Raw genomic sequence first — 24,834 nt, forward strand, 5'->3', positions numbered from 1 at the left:
ACCTACCAATTACACTATCTGTAAAATGAGCTAAAATACAACAATAGTTACAAATATTAAAAATTGGAGAAAATAGAATCGAATGGACCACAACAGAAAAAGGGTGCAGGAGGAGGTGCGCATGAGAAAGTAAAATCATGAAAAGAAGAGTTTACACAATTAAAAAACGGTTTATTTATCACAATTCGTTGTGGACCATAATATTCTGATAGAATGAGTGAAAAGGCTTCAGAACAGATGAAAAGGACCTAAACTGAAAGGTGATTTCAGTAATTTTCTGCAACTTGCCATTTCTGCATGCAGTGGGTAAAGAAACTTACAGTGGAATAGAGGAAAGGGTTGAATGTCAGCAATGCAGCAGATCGATAGACATGATCACATAATAATAATAAATAAATAAATAAATAAAAACCAAGGATGTCTACAAAATAATGGATGAGACATCTTCAACAAAAGAAAAAAAACAACTTTCATTCTTCAAACTTACAATTCCATCAGATTTTACCTGTAAGGTGATAGGAAAACTGATTCTTGTCAATTGATAATCGGATAAAATAGATGTGCACCAGCATTACAAGGAAAAGACAAATTGCATTTTGAACTTCGAAAATATAAAACCAAAGGAAACTGAATTTAATATTTAAAACCAAGAGAAACTGTATCTAAGATTATGGTGTATCAGAAGGTTTGTTATCTGAACAAATAATACTAACATAAAAAGTAAATGAACCAAATCAAAATAATTTACACACGGATACGACAACACTGGCAAATAGCAAAATACAGTAACAATTTGACATGAGGCACTAAAATATATGGCTATAGAATTAAAAGATGAGAGTTTGTAGAACTTTTACGTATAGCTTTTCGGTATCAGCATTCGGTTCCACATATAGCCTGTTTATTTATTTTAAGATGAAATTGAAAATGGTATACATTTTAAACTGATTCGATGATGAATTAAGAAAATTGAAGCTATTAAATCAGATAATTATTGTCTTTAAATCATATCCAATCCAATCTGCAAACACAGTTTATAATAATAGCAAATTTAGAGATTACATTTATAACATAGAATTGAGAGTGCTATATTTCACGTGATATATATGTTGTTACTCTTATATTTATAATATATTTATACTGAAAATTGTAAAAATTATTTTTTTATTTTTAACAGTTATCAATAAAAGTATGTAAATGAAAAAGAGTTTCGACTTTTCACAAGGTGCCAAACTCATCGGCACCACCCATTTATTTTTAAACTTTAAGCAATTCAATTATCTCATTAGCATGAGAACAGCTGGGACAGAGAAAGATCAAAATCATTGTGATCGTGACCTGCATAAACTCTTTAGAGAGGACCTGCATTTCAAAGATATTGCCTAGTAGTCAACATATCAATACGCGTGAGTTTCAAGCAAATCGAAGGGTTGTTGATTAGTTTGAATTTTGGAAATTAGAACCAGGATTTGGATTTAAGAGAATATGGCATGTCCAAGCGGATAATGGTGTGTCATGTGACAGATTTTCCCAGTTACATAATACATGAGATGGTTTTAACTAGTATAAAGCCTTTGTTTATTTTACAATCTTCTTGTTTTTTGTAAAAGATTACAAAAGAAGTTTATATTTAGTAAGGACCTAAATAGAAACTACAAAATCAGCTAGTTTTCTGTGATGCTTATCACAGCATCAGACTCAACCGCATATAACTAGGATTCCACTTTGTAAGAGACTTTTGTTAGCCTCTTCTTCGACCGATTTTGAGAAACCTGATCAAATTACACACAGATTACACAAGCATATAACACAAAATTGTTACCAAGCAAACAAATAAAATTAATAGAAGTTTATCTTTTTATAAACCAAGTAATAGGTCTTTGAACAAAAAAGTTTTTATTAATTCAACAGTTTCGGTGAAAGAAATTCATTTGTGCCACTTACAAAGAGTGAAGCCTGCTGATTACAAAGAGCAAACTTACATAAAAAATATCATATCAAACCAATCTTGCAGACATGTTCAAACTTAAAGTGCAAATTTCAGAAACCATTCTAGTACAGGGCAAGAAGTCAGTCATAGTGACTGACAAAAACACAAATACAAGAAGGCAGCGATCGGAAAAAATGGAATGCAAAAGAGAACAATGGAATGACTTATATGCTGGAATATTCCTGATGCAAAGGGATGCAAAAATACAGTACTGTAATGTTGCCAGTGGAACTTTGACAGTTATCCAGAAGAACAAAAAGGTCTTGCCCACAGCCACCTTGTAAGATAACATGTGACATGAAAGGTATTATGGCTATTGGTTACAGAAAAGCTAACTAGTTAAGTGTAAAGAACACGGGAAATTATTTGCATTAAGAATATATCTTTTATACACTGACCTTAGAAATATAATCAGGAAGACTCCCTCCGCAAATCTTAGCAGCTTCATCATATGGTAATATATCAACAGAAATCTATATCGCAAGGTGAAGATTTTCAGAACCTGATGTCACTTACAAAAAGCAATTTACGAACATAACAACTTACTCTTTCTCCCAAGGAAACTAATGCATTGGCCTCCAGCTCTAGATCCCTTTGCTTACTCTGCAATTCATTTTGTGGAACTGTACCCTTATATTCAACCCAAGGCCTGGAAATTATACAATAGCCGTTACGGAGCAAACTTTGTAACTTAGTAACACATTTAAGCCAAATACTTATGGGATCACAAAAGCAGGAGCTTAGCAATTGTAAGATCTTTCTTTTGAGAAAACCCCTAAATTGGTCTTCCACCTATAATTTTGTTAGTATATTAATCTAGTAAAGATTTTTTTTCACTATACAAGCCTTTCAAAGATCTGAACATCACTATATTCTATATTATAAAGGACTGGTCAAAAAATCACTGGAAGACTAAGGCGGCACTATGCTAATCTTTTATGACCAATGAAAGGGCTTATTGTATTTGTAGACTTCTAATGTAATAAATCCACTTAATCATCATTAATATTATCCTAGATCAGCAATGATTTGATAACTTGAACAGTGCCTCTTAGCTTGAGTATTAGATAGATAACTTTCAAGTCTCAAACCTAGATCAGATTAAGCACTCATATACGAGCCATGAATTCAGAACACACCAAAAGCATAAAAAGCAGTGAAATGATATAACCTTGAGAAAAACGGTAGGCTTTGCCAGGCTCTAAATGCAATCTACACAGGAAAAAAACAAGGAAAAATGAGATTTACAGAAACAGAATTATAAATTTTCTTGTAAGCAGTGCAGTAACAACAGATTCGAAATACAAAAACTGCCTGGCAGAAATAAAATCCAAGCTAGAGTACACTCTAAAAAAAAGTATTAATTAAAACGTTTGTAATATCATATGATCCACTAGGGAAGAACGGAGAATAAATTAAGTACAGATGGTAAAGCATTTCCCTAACTGCACAAGAAAAAAAAAAAGTGCGCTTCATAAAAATAATTTATGTAAAACAAATCAGATATGTGGGATATCTCAACTCAATCTAAGAGGAAAGGAAAGAAGAACACACATAAATGTTTGAAGAATTTCATCCCCTAAAAAAATAAAAGTTAACCTGGAGTTCAGTTTTCGCCTGTGCTCGTCAACAAACAGTGAAACCTCATTCCCTTTCTCGTGTGTAGGCTCAAATTCCCCTCCCAAATTCTCAAAGAAACCATAGTGAAATGATCATAATATAATAAACAGGATTAGCAATTCAATTCCCGAGAATCGTCGTCATACAATATAACATGTACAGTACAGATACAGAATCGTGATGAAAGCCTTGTGAATCATCAATCCTAGCTGATCCATACAAATTACTCGACAAGACTGCAAAAACACCTATTCCTTATCACTAGTCCAACATTTTCCTGGTCTGAACTAGAAAAAGAAACTTCCAAAGAAAAGCAAATGCTGATGACACAAATAATTTGTAGATGCGCTGTCACAATTCAGTGCACAGGTGCCAGAAACTAATCTTTTGTGTGAAGTTCTATTGATTAATGGCCAAAAAGGTACACCCTAAACGAGTAACTAGGAGCCTATAAGGAAAGAAACAAAAAGAAAATCACGATTAGATTCAGATAACAAAATCAAGTTCTCGGACCCTGGATCGAATCTTATCCAGTGTACCATCAATGGCCAAATCAAATGCATCCTTCTTAGCTTTGAGACCGGGAGAACTATCATGCTTCCTGTACAAGACATTCGGTATCAACGCCAAAACCCTTTGCCGCAAGCTCCTAACCTTAGCCCTAGGTATCCGTTGCAAGACGTTCAAAATCCTCAACCCCCTGAACACAACCTCCTCCTTCGGAATAAACACAGAGAAATCCTCAAACTCGTTCTCCGGCAGATGCCACCCGTACTGCGACTTGGCCGAAAGGTCCTCAAAGAAAACCGGTATGCACCCCGCCAGTATCGCGTCGAACGTGGACCGGCGCGTGGGAGTGTCCCCGGGAGGCTGCAAGCAGAAACTCGCCTGCAGCATGGGCCGCATGAACCGAATAGGGTCGTGCTCGCAAACCCCGTTGGAGCAGTCCACGATCTCGCACAACTTCTCGTACGAGGGGTCCGAGGTGGCGTTCTCGCACTCGCTGCGTATGCTCCGACGGATGTTGGGCGACGAGGATCCGCCTCCACCGCCGGCGAACAGCGCGAGGATGGAGCGCTTGGAGCGACGGCCCCGTGTGATCCAGGATTCGAGGAGTCCGAGGTTGAGAGGGTGGAAGGAGGTGGGATAGGGAACGGCGTGTTCCTGCCAGGGCCAGGCGCGGGCCTCGAGCGTGAGGGCGGTGAGGTTAAAAAATTGGGGCAACTCGAGGAAGGAGGTGCCCCAGATGGGAGGGTCGTTGCTGAGGGGTTGGGAGAAGTCCCAGGCGGGGCGGGCCATGACGAGGAAGTGGTCGTGGGCCATGTGGCGGGCCCAGATTTGGGGGTTGTCTTGTTGGAGGAAGTGGAAAAGATGGAGGCCGTGTAGGGCGCTGAAGTTTGATTCTGGGCCGTAGAGGTAGCGTATGGCGTCAAGGCCGGCGTAGTAGGGGAGATAGATTGCGTTTGCACGCAGGGGATCTTGCGTGAGGCAGGGGTACTCCAGCATCCGACGGTGGAAAACCAGTTCCAGCATTGACGGGTCGGTTCGGTACCAACTCCGGGAGCGGTTATGGGTTTTCTGTCCCAGACCGTGGTTTCCGAGGTAGGGGCACAGGTCGTCCAACATGGGATACTCAGAACAGTTTGCCAGCAGATCCAGGTTGAACCTCGAAGGTAGCTTCCTTATGTGGATCCATCGGTTCTCGCATTCCTCCTCTTCCGATGATGCCGCCATTTTCCACACCGACAACATCATTAACATCACCAACGCCCATCCGCTACCTTTCAACATCCCCATTCCTCTCTTTCTGTTCATCCAACGCTGTCTCATCGATTCCAATCTCACCTCAACCACACCAAAATAATTCCTAATGAAAACCACGCCTGCTTCTTCTTCTATCACATGTTCCTTTCACTCCTTCACCCCTCTCTTCGAATAACGGCTTCACTAGAAACAAACACGGACAACACGGACAACTCAGACACTAACAAAAAAGTCAAATCAATCTATATCCTAATGCAAGTAAGTTAAATACTCAAGTTTTACTAATTTTATTTAAAATCAATTAATGATGTTTTAAGTTTCTTTATTATCAGTGCTTTAATGACAACAATTAATAATTTAACTACAGTCCCTCGTAAATAATAAATGGGAAGATAACCGTAAAGAAAAAAATTATGAGTTCTTCTCATTTCGAAACCGAACCAATAAAATATATTTTATTTTCTACATATATATAATCTGTACTAAATTTTTAATTTCCTTCACTCCATCTAAACAATCTTATTTTTTTTAATCCAAAGATAATAATTACCGGTATCATATATTTGGTGTATTTTCATTTATTATAATTATTAATTTATTCTCCCAAATTTTTTAGTTTGATTAATTTGATTTTCGAACTTTTAAAAGTTTCAATTTTATATCTCACTTTTAAAATAAATCAATTTAATATCATACTCAATATACTTAATTAAGAAAATATCAAAGAGAACGATTAAAATAATGTTAATTACATCCGATAACTTCATCTATGATTTTATTGCACAATAACAATTCAACGGTATATAAAGTTTGAGTAAACTAAATCATTTTCAAAAATAATAATACCAAATTAAATCTTCTAAAAACTTGAAGATCAAATTTAATTTTTCAAAATTTCAGAAATCAAATTGAACCAATTAAAAAAATTAGAGTAATAAATCAATTAAAAATAATTGTTCAATTTAATTACTAGTGCGGCTTTGTAAACACTTATTAAGATGGCTATACTGTAAATAAAAGATTAGTAAGGACTATGCAATGAGAAAATAACTCAACCAGAGTACCCCAATTCTTTTTCTCACCGGTGTCCCCGGGAATACTTAAATCATCAATAAAGCCACCAGAAAATTGAATTAACCAATTCTCACAGCTGCAATTTCTTTATGAAATCACCTTTACAAAGTACATCGTAATTTTATTGAACCATCCTATTTAATGTAACATAGCAAGGGTATCCTTAACAAAAGGACATTTTTTAAATGCCTCAGTAGCACTGCATTAATTATACAATTGAATAATAAAATACATTTTTATTATTCGAAAAAAAATCCCTAACCCCAATTCCTACATTCAAGTTACTGTTTGATTTGGATATAAATGTAAATAAATAAATTTTTACATTAATTAAGTCTGTTTAACTTCTCTTGATTCCATAAAATAATAATTTTATAACTATCTGTACTCATGTTTACCAGAGATAGTATAAGTTGAGGATAAAAGTATCTTGAAATAATAATGTTAAATTTTTTTGTTCTTATATTTAAATAAATAAATAAAAAGTACAATTTATGGCAAGATCCGAATCCATCGTTATGAGGCAGTGTAGTTTAAGTAAGGAACAAATCCAATCAAATCGAGGAAATCGGGGCAAAAGGCAATAAAAATAAAGCAAACCCTTCCCCAGTTCCCTACTAATTTTACCTACCAATTTTACTTAATCATCATTATGCACTTCTCTTTTATTAAATTAAACACTTTAATAATGAATATTGATTAATCTCTTTTCAAACTCAGTCAAAGTCAGTCAACAATTCCAGCTCAAAAATACAAGAGAAAATGGACGTAACTTAATATCACGCAATTTAATAATAATTGCAATAACTATAATTAATTAATTAATTAATAAATAAGTAGTTGCACATTGGTATATTTTCGGATGAGAAACACTTTTCAATCAACCGTTGTATTCTTCCACAATTTATTTCTTTCTTTCAGACGAAGAAAAAGTAGAAAACCAAACGCGGCCTTGAAGTTCCAAATACCAACAACTAAGTAAACAAAGTTCTCTTTCCTCTCTCTCTCTCTCTCTCTCTCTCTCTCTCTCTCTCTCTCACTGCTTCTGAGTTGTGAGTTGCAGAGAGAGCAATGAGTCAAGAATCGTTTATATACAGTTTCGTGGCTCGGGGGACGGTGGTGTTAGCAGAGTACACCGAGTTCACCGGAAACTTCCCTGCAATTGCAGCTCAGTGTCTTCAGAAACTACCCTCTTCCAATAACAAGTTCACCTACAATTGTGACCACCACACCTTCAATTTTCTCGTCGAAGATGGTTACGGTACTGCTTCTCTCCTTCGATCTCTTGCTTCTTCTCTTTGCTGCATCTTCCTCTCAACCTGCACCTTATACCACTTTAATTCACACTTTAACTGCTGGATCTACTTTGTCGCATCAAACTGGCTCACATATATCTCTTTTTTTTTGTGGGTTTTCCTTACTTTTTGGGGTTCGTGTCCAAGTTTTGTTATTTTTTCATTCCAAACAAGTGCATGGTGAAAAACGGCATTTGGGTTCTCCTGCTCCATTTAAGGTGGTTTATTGATGAGAATTAGAATCAAGTGTTTGTTCTGAAGTTATGATTTTGTCTTGGGTTGGACTTAGGCTGCCATAGAAACAAGGCTATGAGGGACGAAGGAACAGTTGTCAATTCCAAATGTCGGTGTTTTTCTCTCCTGTTAGTTTAACCAACCATGCGACCCCTTGATATGTATGTTCCACTTCCCTTGGTTTCTGAACCAAACCGTCTACTTCCAAACATTCTGTTAATGAGCTGGCTCCAATTGTAACCTTACCCGATATTTTGAAGCTCAAAATTTTTGAAAGACAGAAAAAAAAGGTAAGGTTACTAGAGCTGTTTTTGTGTATTTCCTTTTAATGGTTTATTGAATTGTGTTGGACACGTTACGTTGACTAGTGATATGGCCCTTATAGTGTATATAATGGAACATGAGAGGCAACTCTCACTTCATGAGTTTGCTTCCAAATTCTAAGTGGTGAGTGAGGATAAAAGATTAAGATGTTCACTTTATCACTCATTTTGAGTCTCTTTATCTGTTCTTTGAAAAAATTAAGTAAATCTCAATCGACTTTGAGTATAGGTCACATTGGCCGAGTTACATAAATTTTGTGTGTTCTTTTGCTTTGTGCAATTTTCTGTTTATTCTCATCTTTGCAGCAACTCAGAGTTACTGAAACATTGAGTTGCAGTCGTGTGGATTTTATCTTCTTATAGTGTGTTTGGTCCAGTTTGGATAACATCCAAGAATCAATTCCCTCTGACATAATACCATGAAAAGTTAGAAGCAACTATTGTTTCTTTATCTTCACCATGAAAAATTAGTTGCTTTTTCTCATCGTGAAGCCAATCGGAGCACACTATTGATGATTTCCATTTCGGATCAATGTGAAATTGCAGCTTACTGTGTTGTTGCCAAGGAATCTGTGAGCAAGCAGATCTCTATTGCTTTCCTAGAACGTGTCAAAGCGGACTTTAGGAAAAGATATGGGGGTGGAAAGGCTGACACAGCTGTTGCCAAAAGTCTCAACAAGGAGTTTGGGTATGCTTATTTCTTTCCAAGTTATTCATGTTGATGTTTACTCATAATTCAATGGTTGAATAGAAAAATAAATTGTATAAAAATGTTAAATAATACGTATGCACATTTGCAGACCAGTAATGAAAGAGCACATGAAGTATATAATAGACCATGCTGAAGAGATTGAAAAGCTAATAAAAGTGAAGGCTCAAGTTTCAGAAGTTAAGAGTATCATGTTAGAGAACATTGATAAGGTATGTTTACGTTTTAGATTGAGACGTGGGATTTTTTAGGATAGTTTCAGTCATTTCCCTGTGCAGTTGTCTTATTCATCCTGGTTTACTAACCTTCAATCCATTGTTATGTATATTACCTCAATGAAATAAATGATCGAGAGGGGGAAATGTGGTTTTGAAGATTGCTATATTAGTCATTTGCTTGTTTTATTGCAACTTTTTCAGGTCGTTTGGAAAAAATCACTAAGTTTATGTGTACCTCCTTATATTTCTTTGGGAAATTTCAAGAATTGAAATTTTAGAGCACAATAAAAAACTTTGGAGAAGCGATATGCTTCTATCCTTGGCTTTTCCTCCCTGTCACTGGATCAGTGACTAAATCATAACCTGTTAAATTCTGTATCATATATACCTTTTCCTCTATGTTGTCCTGGTTGTATTAAGATCATCAGTATATTGAGTTGTCTTTACTGGATGCATTGATTGAAAAATGTTAAACAAGAAAGTGACATACATTGCCAACTTTGTTTTTGCTATACGTATTTTCAGGCCATTGATAGAGGAGAAAATCTAACTATTCTAGCCGACAAGTCTGAGACATTGCACTCACAAGTAAGTTGAATGAGGTTTGACATCTTTGGAGGCGTTTGTTTGACAGAATCTTTTTGCATTCCTGGGAATATGAAAGTGAGAATGTATATTCCTGTGCTTGTTAGAAGGTTATAAAAAATATTTCTGGATATGTTTTATTCTCAGGAACAATTTTTATTCCCCTGCTGCTAACCGGTGGGTATATTCTCATGGAAAAGGGGAAGTTACTTTATAACCTATATTAGAAGTAGTTTACAAATATAAAAACTAAACAAACGTATTTTTAGACATGCCTTGGGAAAAATTTCCAGTCGTAACATTCCCATGAATTAAATTTCCAGGAATGCAAAAACCTTAACTTTAAACAAACACCCCCTTTCATTTGTAATCTAATGTTGTCTAGGGCTGAAGGGTCTCTGATTTTCAGGCCCAGGAGTTCAGAAAGAAGGGAACTCAAGTCCGTCGGAAGATGTGGTATCAGAACATGAAAATTAAATTGGTTGTTCTTGGAATTTTGTTGCTTTTGGTTCTGGTTATCTGGCTTTCTGTCTGCCACGGATTCAACTGTGCAAATTAGCAAGAAATGGAAGTTTACGGATAGGTATTTAAGTGATGTTTAAAGAGAAATTTGTTTGAAGTTTTAGCAAAAATCTGCTTAGGAGGGGGAATTTGGCAACTGGAGAAAAAAAGTTTCCTACCTTCTTTGTTGGTTGATAATGATATACGATATTCTTGAAAAATCTTAGAGAGAAGATTGGGTGTATCTGTAATGTATCATATGCTGGACTGTTTGGTCTTGTCAAACTCTACACTCTTAATTTGTTTCCCTTTTCTTCTTTACTTTAAGTATAGAAAAGTGTTTCTGTCTCTTTACAGCATGTATGTTTGCTAATTCTGGCAAATTTGATGGTAATGTGAATTGATGATGGTGAGCTATCGAAGATTTAGATTTAATTTGGTAAAATCACTAAACTAGTTATTTGATTAGTTTATAACTAGCTTGACAACTAAAATAATGTTCAGGAAGTAGCTTAATTTAGAAACTTTTACTTTATAAGTTGTTTCAACTTGTTTTTAAATTTGTTTCATTTTCTTTTATGAATATCTTTTATATATTTATTTCTATTTTTTATTCATTTTTACTTATTTTTAAACTTTCAATTACAAATATTGAATATTCATATCGAGTATTGTATTAGTTTAGGCATTTGTTAAATTATTTTTTAATTTTTTGAAGTTTAAATTAAAAGGGATTTACCATTACAAATTAGAGTAATTAATATTTAATTATATTATATTATGTGAAAATTATATATCATAAAAGGTTTAACGGAGAAACTTAATATGGCTATAATTTAAATTACGAAATAAAAATAAAATTATTATAATTGTAATGATATATAATAAAATATATAATAAAATTTATATACTTATATTTTTTTTCGTAGATTTATATTTAATGACTAGTTTATTAATTAAAGACTTAATTACGTTTAGAAGTTTATTAGTTAGCTAATTATGTGTATATTTGGATGAATTTCTTAATAAGAAAGAAAAATAAAATATTTTAATAAATATTTTACATCTATAATAATTAGTTTACTATCGATGTGCTTGTTCATACCGTCCCTAGTTTTATCAACAAAATCTTAAATTTTTATCTGAACGAATTTCTTAATAAAACAGAGAAACGAAGAAGAAAAGAAAATTAACGACGTTTTTCTTTCAGTTAAAACAAAACTTAAAAGAACTATATTGGATATTTATTTTAAAATAATTTGTATACAAAAATTTTAACCCATAAAAGAGTTTTTTTTTCGTAATCTTTATCATGAAATTTGTTGTTTTATGGTCTTGTTTTCTTCTCCATCTATAATTTATCTGCATGTCGTCTATGTGCTGGTTCATCTTTCTCAGCATTTCTCTTGTATCGTCTGAAAAATCTTCAACGTGTATATTGATTGTTCGTCATATTTTTTTTTGTCACCGTGTAAGTACGAATAAATAAACGCTCGGTCCCACGTTGGACACCAAAAGGGTCAAATATTTAGTTAAATAATTTATCAAGTCTTCTATTCTTTGTCCGTTCAATTCTCCTGTTAGTATGCAGATTTGGTGTATTTGTTAAAGGAACTCCGATGCTTTTGTCAATATTGGTTTGCTGAAAACAATAAATATTGTAATAAATGATAGATAAAAGGTTTTAATAACCATATTTTTGACAAATATTTATAGTTTTCTATGTGTGGGCTCGTGATTAGAATCAGGATAATTATGGCCTAATTGTCTTTTAAACCTTATTATTGATCTATTAGTATTAACTATAATAAAATTAAGGTTTAAATACCTTTTTGGTTCTCATTTTCGTAGTATTTGTTGCAGATGGTTTGACAGAATGTTTAAAATGGTCTTCATTTTCGCAATTCGTGTTTTATTTGGTAGTTTTCTGTAACGCCGTTTAAATCATTAACGGAACATTGTACAGGTGGCACAGTTTGTGTTAGGGTGTGTTACGTGTATTGTACATGTGTGGTAATTAGATATTTGAGGATAAATAAGTGAGCTAGGGTTTTGGTAAGGAATGTCTGGGCAGTTGGTGAGTGTTGGCAATCTTGTTCCTCCATTCTAAATTGGTGTTGCTGCAATCTTCTTCTTCTTGCAATCCCATTATATAGGTATGTTACATTCTCAATCTTCTTCCTTTACCTCTGGTTGTAATAGTTGGAGGCAACCGTGTTGTATCACTTCGTGCACTCTTGATGGTTCAACGAGAAATGGATTAACCCCGATTTGTAGTTGCGGAGAGATGACAACTTTAAGGATGACAAGAACTCCAAAGAATATTGGTAGAAAATTTTGGGTACAATCTGTTTTTATTTTTGTGTTAATAATAAATTGGTTTTAATTTTTGGTTTATTAATTTACAGAGTGGTGGTTCCAATAATGTGGGCTGCAACTTTTTCAAATGGTGGTGTTGATGAAAAGGATGTCATCATCATGACACAAATGAGGCAGATTAATGATTTGGAGAAGTCATTGAAGGTTAGAAGAGGCTGCAATTAGTAATAGGGTTCACTTGTATTGTTATTCTATTATTCGTACTGTTATTGTGTTGTAATCTTTTAAAATCCAATCTGTTTTGTACTATTGTTAAATGAAGAAATGAACTAGTTTGATTATGTTGATATTAATCCCAACATGTTCAAAATGACATCTTAATCTGAGCATTGAAGTAAGTGATATTGATCTAAGCTTGGAAAAAATTAAATTGATCTAAGTCTGGAAGAAGTTAAATTCATAACATTAATTCATCCTCATCAAAATGCACTACATCAATGTTTGGCAAAAGTGAAATTGAACGAAATTTAAGGAAAGTCAAAATGCAGTACATCAATAATGAATTCTACATCAAAAATTTCAAAAAATAACTAAGACGTTTGTAGCTGCTATCATGACCTCCTCCTAATCTTTAATTTCATCCTAAATTGCTGAGATGGTTCTTCTGGTGTTGGTAGTGATGCTGCTTGACTCTCCACTTCATTCCTTGGTGGTTGAGTTGTTTGAGTTTCAACAGTTGGTGCATTCTCAGCAGTTGGTGCATTCTCAACAGATTGGACATCTGATGCAGTCTCAGCAGGTGTTGCAGTCTGCTCATCCACAGGCTTATCTGGGCAATTGTTCTTGTTATGTCCAATCTGACGGCATATGCTACAGTTTTTTCTATGACCTCCTTTGCTGATTTGTGTGTTATCCTTTCTCAACTCTCATTCTTCCAACCTTCTTTTTTTCCTTGGGTCTTCCTGGTAAGATCCTCTTATGTGGTGGATGGACGTTAGGATTGACTGAAAAGATGATGAATTGATATATTTCTTCATAAATGGATCTCCTGAAGCAGATTGGTATGAAGTCCTCAGCATTGACATTGATGAAATTCATTGCTGCAATAGCATGGCAACAAGGGATAGCAGTCAGACACCATTTCCTACAGCTGCAATGTTGAGCATCCACATTCACTGTGTACTTATCCATTTCTCGTTGAACCACCAACAGTGCAAGAAGTGATACAACACGGTTGCCTCCAACGATTACAACCAGAGGTAGAGGAAAAAGATTGGGACCGTAACATACCTATATAATGGGATTGCAGGAAGAAGAAGAAGATTGCAGCAACACCAATCGGGAATGGAGGAACAAGATTGTCAAAACTCATCAACTGCCCAAACATTCCTTACCAAAACCCTAGCTCACTTATTTATCCCCAAATATCTAATTGCCACACATGTACAGTACACGTAACACACCCTAATACAAACAGTGACACATGTACAATGCTCTGTTAATGATTTAAACGGCGTTACAGAAAAGGACCAAATAAAACATGAATTGCAAAAATGAGGACCATTTTAAACATTCGGTAAAAATGAGGACCATTTTAAACATTCTGTCAAAATGAGGACCATCCGCAACAAACACTACGAAAATGAGGACCAAAAATGTATTTAAGCCTAAAATTAATTTATAGTATATAAGTAGATGAAAATATATCATTTTGCAAACCTTAATTTGTAAAATTAATTTAGATTTAATTTTCACTTCTTAATAAATTTTTTATCTCTTATCTACGACCATAGTGTGTGGTAGAGAAATTGAAAATCTAAATTATTTTGTAAAAAAGAAAATTCCGATGTTTGTAGGAATCTGTGTCATGCAGCTCAAAACTATTTGTAATAAACTGTATTGCAAATATGATATAAAATAAGAAAAGAAAAAGTAACCAAAGAATGATGGAATAGTTTTGTGAGGAACAGCAACCTTAGATATGCAGTGAAGAGTTAGCTTAATAGTGGCGTGAGAGTTAGGTTGGACACCACTTACCCAATTTATAAAGACAAAGAACAAAAAAAACAACTCTCAAAAAAGGATAACTTTTCAAACATGAAATATTCATATACCTCTTAAAAGGCTACGGTGGTAGTTTTCCTGCTATCTCTTTTTTCTTTAATAGTTTTACAATGTGACATAATTTAAATATTATAAACGAAAATTTCACTTTAACATTAAGTGACTAAGATGAATGTTTAATTTAATTTTTTAAGTTTTATATTTAAACATACACAGTAATACACATTATTAAATTTAGTGTTTCCAATTTAAGAAAAAATGAAAGGTGAAATTGTGAAGAATGGCATCATTTTCTCGCCCATCTCTATATCATCTCCTCCATGCACCACTCACCATTGATCTCCTTCCAAGCTATCAGAAGGGCAACAATTTAGATTTTTTTATTTCATATTTTTCTCTATAGATATCCAACTTATATATATATATATATATATATATAACTCAAACTAGACTGCAAATATGGAATGGATATTCCAGCTTAATTGAATCACCTTTTTATGTTGCATTAAATATATTTTTATGTGGTTAACACTTAACATAAGAATATATGTCTTTTAACTTTTTTTAAAATATTAATATATTTAAATTACTTAAGTATTCTAACTTCATAGAAGGATCTGACCCAAGGAATCGTACCACTTGGACATTATTCCCTTTTTTAGTTTTTTTTTAAAGAACTTATATACATTATTATCGGGATGATAAAAATAATATGTCTTGAAAAGTTTCACATCGTCTAAGATAACTTATGGAGTAGGTGTTAGTGACTATATAATGAGCTCTAAGTCCATGATGTTCCTTGTCTTGGTCAAATACACTTTAAGTTATATTTGACTTTTCTTATACATAAAAGGGTAGTCTATGTGTTGTATAAATTTTTACATAATATTATGATCGTGATTTTTCTTCGATTTTTGGATTTTCACATTATATTCATGTGTTTCTTATTTTTTTATCTTATTTCTCCGTTAATAAAAATATTTCTCTATTAGAAAAGTTATTCTTAGGAATAAAAATCATAATATTGTTAATAAAGTGATTATTGAGAATAAAAATCGTAATATTCTTAATTGATGATATTTTTTTCGACAGATAAAACAAAAAATTATATGCAATGTTAGATTACTTATTTTTTATACGTGAAAGGTTTTACTTTAGATAATATCATAATATTCTGAATAGGTTGACACATTGAAATTTCATTAATCACACTAGAGTTAAAAATACATTAATAAAGGACAAGAGCGAAAACAAAAACACATTTTTTTTATCGATAATTGTTAACCAGGGAATCGAAAAATCATGCTCCGTTAAGGGTAGATAAAATTGTTGTGCTACTAATCTTTAACGTGTCACAAATATTTAAAGAATGTCCGATTGTAATCGAAAGAATACTTAATTTAGAAATAGATTCCAAAAGTGATTTTATTTGGTAGGATGAGAAAATATTTTTAGAAATCAATTTGGACTGCTGAAATATATATTTGTTTCAAATTATTTTAAGACATTAGGTGTATAGATTCATCAGAAAATTACTATTTTATCTTTTGAATTAAATAAACACATTTGAGATTAATGTGTTGAAAATTGCGGTGGAAGGAAAACATTTTTAAAGTATCTCAAAATTTTTAAAAATAATTCTTATTAATTTGAACAACCTGAGACTTCCCGAATATATATAACAATACAAGCCTGTGCGTGGAAATCACACTACAAAGTGTGCTTACAATCTGCACCATCTAAACAAATTGTTTAGACAATAATTCAACTAATTCTGAATTTCAACTTAGGTTAATATATTTCTTTTTTTTTTACATGTGTTTTATACATCTATTTCTATTCTATTCTATTATATTTTTCTGTGAGCATTATTACACGGACACTTCAACAATATATTACATTCTTTTAATTGTTTTCTCTCATTATCATTATGAATATCCCATCACTTATCATATATTTTACACTTTTTTTTTAATTAACTATAAAATTTCTTTCTTTCTCTTTTTTATTTCCGCTCCCTCTTCCATCACTCTAGTAAAACATAATGCTTTTCCTTAACATTAAAAAAAAATAGCAGTATTAACGAAAAACATCTTGTATGTCATCTGTGTCCGGAGCTTAAAAATTTCTTCGAATCCTTCAATTTTACACATCATCGTTTCTGATCCATCATGCATGATGAAAAATAAATGCAATTAGCAAATATTTATACAAAAGTGAAATTTGATTGCAGATGACTAAAAATATAGATACAGCAGAAGAGCTACGTATACATAAAGGGTGAAATAATTAATAATCAGAACATATGTATAACAATAAACCGACCAACAGAGTGGAAAACAAAACACCCAAGTTAATGTCACAATCAAATGGACAAAGTCCAAAATGAAAGACTCAAACACCTAACTCAATGAAAAGAAACCACCCCAGCAAGAGTTGAAGGAAGTACACAAACACAGTAGCAGAGGGTACCCTGCCCGAAAGCCCTTGCAATTGGTGACTATGTAAATATATATATATATATATATATATATATATATATATATATATATATATATATATATATATATATATATATATATATATATATATATATGCTGTGTTGTCCCTGTCCTTTGTCCGTAGGTATACCCTACATGTCCCTAACTTCAAAAGCGTTCTTGTTCTTGACGACTATGTCATACATGTGCATGGACTTGAACCTGTTGAAATCCCGAGGGAGGGAAATAAGGTGGACGGTGGAGCGTTTGTGGAACTGAAGAAGATCAGGGTCGTCGTAGTAACGCTCCCACCCGAGCGAGTACAATTTTCTCTCCAAAACCGAGTACGACGTCATCACCTCATTGCTTGCTAAATGAACAAGCATCTTTCTTCTTCCACCGCGGCTTCCCTCCACCGCCTCACCGCCAGGGTTCTCCACCAACCTCACCACCCCGTTCTTGAAAACCCAAACCCCAGACATTCTTAATTTCAGAACAACAATCTTCTTCAACTGTGTCTGTTGGGGGAGAATAAGGTTGTGTATAATGTGTATATATAGGATGAGAAAGTTTGACGATGGGATTATTTTATGGAGCAGCCAACCAGATGAAGGGTACGTATACTACATGGGGGAGAAAAGAATGGATATAGTAGAGTGTATATATATATATATAGAGAGAGAGAGAGAGGTGGTGTTTGGATGTGAATACAGCTAAGGTGGGACCCAGTGAAGAAGAGTTCTAAGCTAAAGGTGAATTTTGGGGACAGGGTCTTTGGAGAAAGGGTGGGGGCCTAGGTTATTCATTTCATCAATTATATATCATAATCGGATTGGGGAATCATCATTCACTTTTCTATTTGCGTAGTCTAAGTTTTCTAACCCCACGCATAGAGAATCCATGTTTTGTTTCGGTGACATAATGAGTTCTTCTAGAACAAACAAATAACACAAAGCAAGTGATTCTAAGTTTCACATCGAGTAAAAATGAAAAAATTGAATACCGTATAAATGAAGACTAATAAATTTATCGTTTTAAGATTTTAGATCAATACTGATGTGAATTTTTTATGTATAGATTGGACTCATGTATGAAGAAAAGATTTGATGGATAAATAGTGAATGAAAAAGTAGTGAAGAAAAGTATAGGAGAGGGGGGCGAGTGTATAAATTGGACTTGAATTGTTACGGAATATGTTTCTTGAAGTAGAAAGAGATGCTGAAATAGGCTTTGAGTGAATAATAGTGTACACTTTTTCCCAAAGTGTTCATATGGTTTGTGGGGAAGGATACATAGTGGGTGTGGGGACCAGAATATGAAAGGAATTGATTTCAATTACTTGAGGTCGTTGCTGCTGAAATGACATTGTTGAATTTCATTAGGACACACCAGTGCAGGGGCAGGTTTTCCAACCATTTCTTTTCTGTTTTTGTTGCCTAACTATTATGCTAATATATATCTACTTTCGCTAAAAACTTTTCCTTGCCTAACTAGTTTTGACGCCACCTTTCAATTTATATTACTATAATCATAAACTAAACTCGATAATCAACTTTTCTTTACCTTCAAACCCAAGTTCCCATGTTTGAATTTTAAAAATCACTTTAAGCTCTGTGCAAATCAACTCACACCGTTGCAGGTAAATAATATATTTGGTTATCTATGCCAACTAAAGCTCTAGTCTCCCCCTATAGCTAGCAAAATGGATTCTTAGCATCTAGATTCAAACCTACATAATCTCTCTTTGCACAAAGCTCAGTCTAACAACTCAGCAACAATTATTACTCAATTACTGCATTTTTCCTACTGAAATTGTTTGTGATCGGAGTTTAAAATACCTCACAAAGTTGAGGATTACATTAATTACCCCAGAAAAAGTATACTAGATTTACATACTATGAAAGCATGTATATATATGTTATTGTTAGCATTAGGTTTGTGTCAATCTCATTTCTAGAAAGAAAATGGAGAAATATGCTCAGAAGAGTGAACCGTGAACGTAATAAATATTACAGTTCAAAATGGTAGGTAAAATAATGACTTACGAAGTTGCAACACGTTAACTGGGTTTTTGTATGAAACTGATAACTAACATACACAAAGTAATGAGCCAATAGCATAGTGCTGGAATCCATTCTGACCCAACAAAATCGAAAGTTGAGGCATGCATGACTTTGCTTCAATTTGCCACCCCTCCTTGAGCCACAGGGTCCTACGATGACAAAGATTTTGCTAGGGTTTTTCTTTCTCTGTCATTTTCTCTCCAATTCCTTTTGAATCCCATTGGGCCACCGTTGACACACTCCCGTCAATTCATTCACTTCGTGATTTCTATTCACTCTTCCACGGATTCAATAATATATAAAAGTTTCATCACGATTTACAAACAACTCATACACTAGTGTTAGACAGTAATTAAGGTGTGATAGTAGTTCCTTCCCTGAATGCTCGGTAACTTCAAAATTATTCTGGGAATTTGTCTGGTATAAGATTCTTGTCTAGAAGTTTAATTATGTTGGTGAAGTGATCGACCAAAGTACTTGTATTAAATACTCACGTAAAGAACAACGAAACTTCATTAGTGAGGTGGCATGCATCAAAACGATAAATTTCCACCCACAAGTGCCAGCCTCGGACACACACATGATTTTGATTCCCAATATATATATCCAAAAATTTGCGATTGTTTGTTGATAAGTCAGGTTCACGTTATTACTTTTTTGGATTTTGGCCATTTTATTTTGTTTGTGATAAAGTTATATATATTCGGAGAACATCTCTACAAGTAAATTATAAAAAACATGATATTGGTTGTTTAATGTGGTGTGACAAAGAATCACAAGCTCCAGGATAAACGGAATGCTTAGGGTTTGTGATTGTTGGAACAGAAAATCCAAAGACAAAATACGAGTGTGAACAAAGATACTCCTTGGTCGATCGTATCATCAACATCCTTCACACATGTACATATTGTTATGTCTTTCCATATTAGCCTCTTCTTTTAAAAGACAAACTATGATCCATCAACTCACCAAAAAGTAGTTCTTGTCTAGGGCTTTCTCTTCCGTAATACATTGCTTTCAACACTCGTCGGTGTGCCAAACATCATCGTTTCTACAAACCCTAAAACTCTTAATATACATATACATACATATATAATTCAGGTAACAAAATTTGGTATGTCATTCAGCATTCATATAATATATATTTATTCATGGTTTTTGTAATGTATTTCTTATATGCTACTGCAATTTAATTTTTTTAAATAAATAAAAATATAACATATATAATAAAATGGACCTCTTTCAAAGTGATTGTATTTTAATGACTCTACTCTTTTAAGTAATGCATTATTGTTATTGAGACAAATTAAACATTTTGAAAATAAATAACAATAACTATATTTATTGAAAGTTAAAAATATCAGTCAATTTTGTTTTATTTTTTAAAGGTAAAATTACAATAGTCTTGGAACATAAAAGAAGACAAGAGGAAGTAAAAAAAATATAAGTCTAAATAGTTTTAATTTTTCTCATTATACAAAATGTGATAGTTTTGAGTTGAATGTGATGTTATTACGTATGAATAACTCGTGGTTCGGGATTTACTGAATCTAAATATTTTTTTAATAGGAATGATTCTCTTCAATATATCCACTAAAAAAATTAGTGAAAAGAAAATAAAAAATAAAAACAAAATATCGTGTTAATAAAAAAAAAAAAAGTAGTTTCCAACTAAATAGATAATATAACAAAGAAATGAGGGGGAAAAAAAGGAGAACAGCATCATCTTTTATGTCCCATATCAGTAATGCAACATCCGTGCAATAGTCTACTTGCAAAAATTATATTAATAATAATTGTTCCATTAATTAAATAAAACCATTCAATCCCTGGTTTAAACTGTATTATATATTTTTTTAATCCCTTTAAAATGAAAAAATAAAATAAACTTTAATTTTCATATTCCTCCAAAACAAAAGGTAAACAAACCGTTAACTATGTGAATAATAAAGACTGTAATGATAATTTATAGTGATGATTATTAACGGATCTTTACCGATAATTTTGAAGCAGAAACAATAATTTTAATGTTCAACCTCTATACAGAATTACTAGAATTCATCCTCTACAAGTTTCAAGTAGAGTTGAAATTTCTCTTAAACACACACTCTTACCTTACATATAAACAAATATACGAAAAAAGTATAATCTCATTAATCACTAACAACACTATATATACTTTACTTTACTCTTATAAAAAAAATTACAGTAATACACTTTAAATTTTGAATATTGGATTGGAATTTACAAATAAATTTCATTTTGATTTTGAAATCAGAACTTTTCAAAAAAAAAAAAAGTTAAACGTAAAACAATTTAAAATCAAATATTTGTGTTTAATACAATATGATAATGAAATTAAAAATAATAAATTTTTAATATGAAACGTCATTATATAAAATTTAAGTTTAAAAATGAATAAACATTGTTTATGCAATGAATATTAATTATATATACTTAATATATATTTAAAGTAATTCAATTTTATAATTATTAATAATATTGAGATAATACACATTTTATAAAAAAACATATTTTCAATCTAAAAAATATTCTTAGAAATATTAATTAAAATTATTTTAAATTTTGTCATTAAATCAATTTATAAATTTATAAACTATTTTATTATTAAAAAATATAATTTTGAACTTAAAATTCAATCTAATTATTTGCTTTGCATTGACGTAAATTTTTTAATTTAAAACTAATTTTGTAATCAAACATAGTTTAAATTAGGTTTGAATCGACTATATTTTTAAAAATTTAATTCATGCTCACTTAAATATAGCATGATGGTGACTTAAAAATACTCAAATAAATATTATTCTATAAATAAAAAATACTTGTTTAACTTAAACTTAAAAAAACTGTATATACTAATTGAATAACTTCGTGTGGTGTGACTTTGGAATTTTATTTAACAATGGTTGAATTCAAAACTATATTTGAAAATTCAAGTGTGAATCTAAGTCGCACATTAAATAAAAATAAGAGAGTTGAGCATCATATAAGAATCAATGTCCATAAATTTATCGTTTTTAAAGTTTTGGGTTAAGAATAATGTTAATTCCTTATGTACGGGTTGAGTTCATGTTCATTTGTATCTTTCCAATAATTTTTTCTCGAAAAATTCAATATTAGAGACAGATAGAAGAAATGTTTATCTCTTTGTCCAATACAAAATTTAGAATTTCACATATTTTTTAAGAATGAAATCATAGTGCTGATATTTTAAATAGAATTTTATTTTATCCTGCATTAGTTTTAGTTGAAAATTTATCATGTATTCTTTGTTTGTTTATGGATTTGGTTTGGATCCATGATTGCTTATATTTTATTTTTTATTTTTTAATAATATTTTTATGATGACAAATAATATTTAAATTTTTAAATGTTGGTATAAATAAGATGTCAAATATATATAACTGATGTCTAACATGAACTTTTGACTTCATACATTTATTTATATAAAAAAAATTAAAAAGTTTATTTAAATTAATAATATATAGTTTATTTCTTTAAAAAAAAGTTTTTTCTCTCGCGTTTTATACAAATTAAAATTAGTGACAATATTTCTTTTCAAAATTAATGTGTTGCTTCTAAAAATATTATTTGCAATACTTATTGTGACTATATATGGTTATTCATCAAAAAGTTGTTCAAATTTTATTTCATAATAATTATATTAAAAGGTTAAGTTGAATGAATTTTACGAATCGAAACAAAGATCGAGTGATTATTTTCTTGTATATATTAATGGTAAAAACAATCAATTATAACAAATTTACCAATTATTTCTCAATTGATTATTATTGGAGTAACAATGTAATTATTGAATTTAAAAACTCTATTAAATAGATAAAATCTACAATTTTTTGTAAACTTGTAAAACTATTCAATACTTAATTAAATACATCAACTTAAAAGTATTATAATATCATTTTTAAAATATAAATAAAATTTCAATTATAAAATTATATATACATTCACAAATGTTCAAATTGTTATAATTTTGATTTCCAAAATCATGTGTAAAAAACTTTTAGAATCTTAACTCTCAACCATTTTATAATAATACTAAAATTAAGGTTTAATTAGTTGGATGGTACTCACTTTGGTTCAGATGTGTCAGTCTGGTACCCACTTTTAAAAATATGTCAATCTAGTTCCAACTTTTGAAAAAATGTGTTAATCATGTCTCTTTCAGACAAAAATTACTAAAGTCGTTAACTTAATTCATGACTTCTACCACTAAATTTTGGTATAAATATCAATACTTAATTTTGTAAATCATTTTAAATATCAATATCGTTAACAGGTTAATAATTTATTGCTGAAAAAGACCTAATTGAGACATTTTTTTAAAAGTTAGGACTCAACTAACACCTTTTAAAAAGCGAGAAAAAGCGAGTATCAAACTGACGTCTAAACAAAAGTGCGTACCATCCGACTAATTAAACCTAAAATTAATTATTATATTTTGTACTTAACCTCAAAAGGGGAATTTTTGTTCAACTTTTATTTTTCAAATGATCTTCTTTATCTTAATGAAATTTTGAGCATCTTAAATATTAATGATGATGGTCCCACCTAGGTATATGAACATATTCTCCATTTGTTATAGGATCAAGTTTAAAAAAAAACAAAGAAAAGCTGATTGGGGTTGTGAAGTTATAATATAAAAGAATGCATAAAATCAGATACCGAATAGAATTTTTGAAGAATGAGAAAAGAAAAGAAGGGTGAAGAATTTGGTGATAGAAAAGAATAAGATTAAAGCTAAAGGAGAATTATTTGTTTGCTTATATCAGTTGTTAGGTTTATGCCTAACTTTGATTATAAATGATGGAATTGGAGAACTTACATTGATTTTCAGAATAAAGTGTTAAACATTACGAATGTTGGATCAATTCTCCCACAAGGCCATTTTATCGGAATTTTCTTCTCATATTCCTTATTACAAAAAAATAAAATAAAAAAGAACAAAATAAATATCTCATTAAAGAATCAAAACAAATACGCAGATGAAGATTTGGTCTTTAATTGCTGTTTTAAAATTGTGGTACTAAAAAATATTAAAATATCTTTTTTTTCGGTTAACTTTTTTGTTTCATTGTAATATAAAAACAAATATTCTTCCATTTATTACTTTTAATTGTATGTAGAGGGTGTGATTCAAAAAATAACTTAAAAATTAAATAAAAGCTTGACTATTAAATTAAAATGGATAAAATACATTTTATTTTTCCTTAATGATATGAAGAAAAACAAAAAATAATGATCATAAACTATAGATAGAAATTATGAAGTTGCCTCGTTTATTTGTTCAGCCATTTTTTTTATTTTTTTGGTTAGGAAAATTTAAAGTCTAAATAATTATATAAGAAAATAGAGTCCCCAAATCTAGGAATGTTCATATGTCGGAGAGAATATCTAGTAAAGTGTCATTCACAAAATAATTAGAAATAGACAAATATTAGAATGGCCTATTTTTAGGATTAAAAATACTTCTATTAAATTAAGAACGTTTTTACTGGAAGTTTACCTTATATATTTTAATAATGCAAAATTATTTACTAATAAATAGATTAATTT

General features: G+C 31.6%; 4 protein-coding genes across 5 annotated transcripts; 1 reads left to right on the top strand and 3 right to left on the bottom strand.

Annotated features, from left to right (window-relative positions):
- Positions 1-1,712: 1,712 nt before the first annotated feature.
- Positions 1,713-3,828, bottom strand: LOC114175569. The gene is made up of 5 exons (XM_028060322.1): positions 3,771-3,828; positions 3,590-3,668; positions 2,537-2,639; positions 2,389-2,463; positions 1,713-1,772 (listed from the first exon to the last, which is right to left on the bottom strand). Exons 1-5 carry the CDS (start codon positions 3,826-3,828, stop codon positions 1,713-1,715), a joined length of 375 nt encoding a protein of 124 aa, XP_027916123.1.
- LOC114178503 (probable xyloglucan galactosyltransferase GT19) lies at positions 1,964-5,617 on the bottom strand. 2 transcript variants are annotated; one of them, XM_028064443.1, is made up of 5 exons: positions 3,590-5,617; positions 3,162-3,202; positions 2,537-2,639; positions 2,389-2,463; positions 1,964-2,267 (listed from the first exon to the last, which is right to left on the bottom strand). In XM_028064443.1, exon 1 carries the CDS (start codon positions 5,438-5,440, stop codon positions 4,097-4,099), a length of 1,344 nt encoding a protein of 447 aa, XP_027920244.1. In that variant the 5' UTR covers positions 5,441-5,617; the 3' UTR covers positions 1,964-2,267; positions 2,389-2,463; positions 2,537-2,639; positions 3,162-3,202; positions 3,590-4,096. The 2 variants fall into 2 exon arrangements, with proteins under 2 accessions (XP_027920244.1, XP_027920243.1); XM_028064442.1 differs by having other exon boundaries at positions 1,964-2,463.
- A 1,736-nt stretch (positions 5,618-7,353) lies between these two features.
- LOC114178504 (vesicle-associated membrane protein 724) lies at positions 7,354-10,735 on the top strand. Its single transcript, XM_028064444.1, has 5 exons — positions 7,354-7,709; positions 8,847-8,988; positions 9,101-9,221; positions 9,753-9,815; positions 10,222-10,735. The coding sequence occupies exons 1-5, from the start codon at positions 7,520-7,522 to the stop codon at positions 10,369-10,371; spliced, it is 666 nt and encodes a 221-aa protein (XP_027920245.1). The 5' UTR covers positions 7,354-7,519; the 3' UTR covers positions 10,372-10,735.
- A 6,166-nt stretch (positions 10,736-16,901) lies between these two features.
- On the bottom strand, positions 16,902-17,779 carry LOC114178505 (flowering-promoting factor 1-like protein 3). The gene has a single exon (XM_028064445.1). It carries the CDS (start codon positions 17,656-17,658, stop codon positions 17,329-17,331), a length of 330 nt encoding a protein of 109 aa, XP_027920246.1. The 5' UTR covers positions 17,659-17,779; the 3' UTR covers positions 16,902-17,328.
- Positions 17,780-24,834: the final 7,055 nt, after the last annotated feature.

The sequence above is a fragment of the Vigna unguiculata genome, chromosome 3 (assembly GCF_004118075.2).
Source record: "Vigna unguiculata cultivar IT97K-499-35 chromosome 3, ASM411807v1, whole genome shotgun sequence".
NCBI lineage: Eukaryota > Viridiplantae > Streptophyta > Magnoliopsida > Fabales > Fabaceae > Vigna > Vigna unguiculata.

Coding starts and splice junctions, on each gene's coding strand:
- LOC114175569 (XM_028060322.1), bottom strand. CDS start 3,828: ATGGATCAGCTAGGATTGATGATTCACAAGGCTTTCATCACGATTCTG. Junction 2,464..2,536: donor TAGTTTCCTTGGGAGAAAGA/GTAAGTTGTTAT, acceptor CTTGCGATATAG/ATTTCTGTTGATATATTACC. Junction 1,773..2,388: donor TTCCTGATTATATTTCTAAG/GTCAGTGTATAA, acceptor TAATTTGATCAG/GTTTCTCAAAATCGGTCGAA.
- LOC114178503 (XM_028064443.1), bottom strand. CDS start 5,440: ATGAGACAGCGTTGGATGAACAGAAAGAGAGGAATGGGGATGTTGAAA.
- LOC114178504 (XM_028064444.1), top strand. CDS start 7,520: ATGAGTCAAGAATCGTTTATATACAGTTTCGTGGCTCGGGGGACGGTG. Junction 7,710..8,846: donor TCTCGTCGAAGATGGTTACG/GTACTGCTTCTC, acceptor GTGAAATTGCAG/CTTACTGTGTTGTTGCCAAG. Junction 8,989..9,100: donor AGTCTCAACAAGGAGTTTGG/GTATGCTTATTT, acceptor GCACATTTGCAG/ACCAGTAATGAAAGAGCACA.
- LOC114178505 (XM_028064445.1), bottom strand. CDS start 17,658: ATGTCTGGGGTTTGGGTTTTCAAGAACGGGGTGGTGAGGTTGGTGGAG.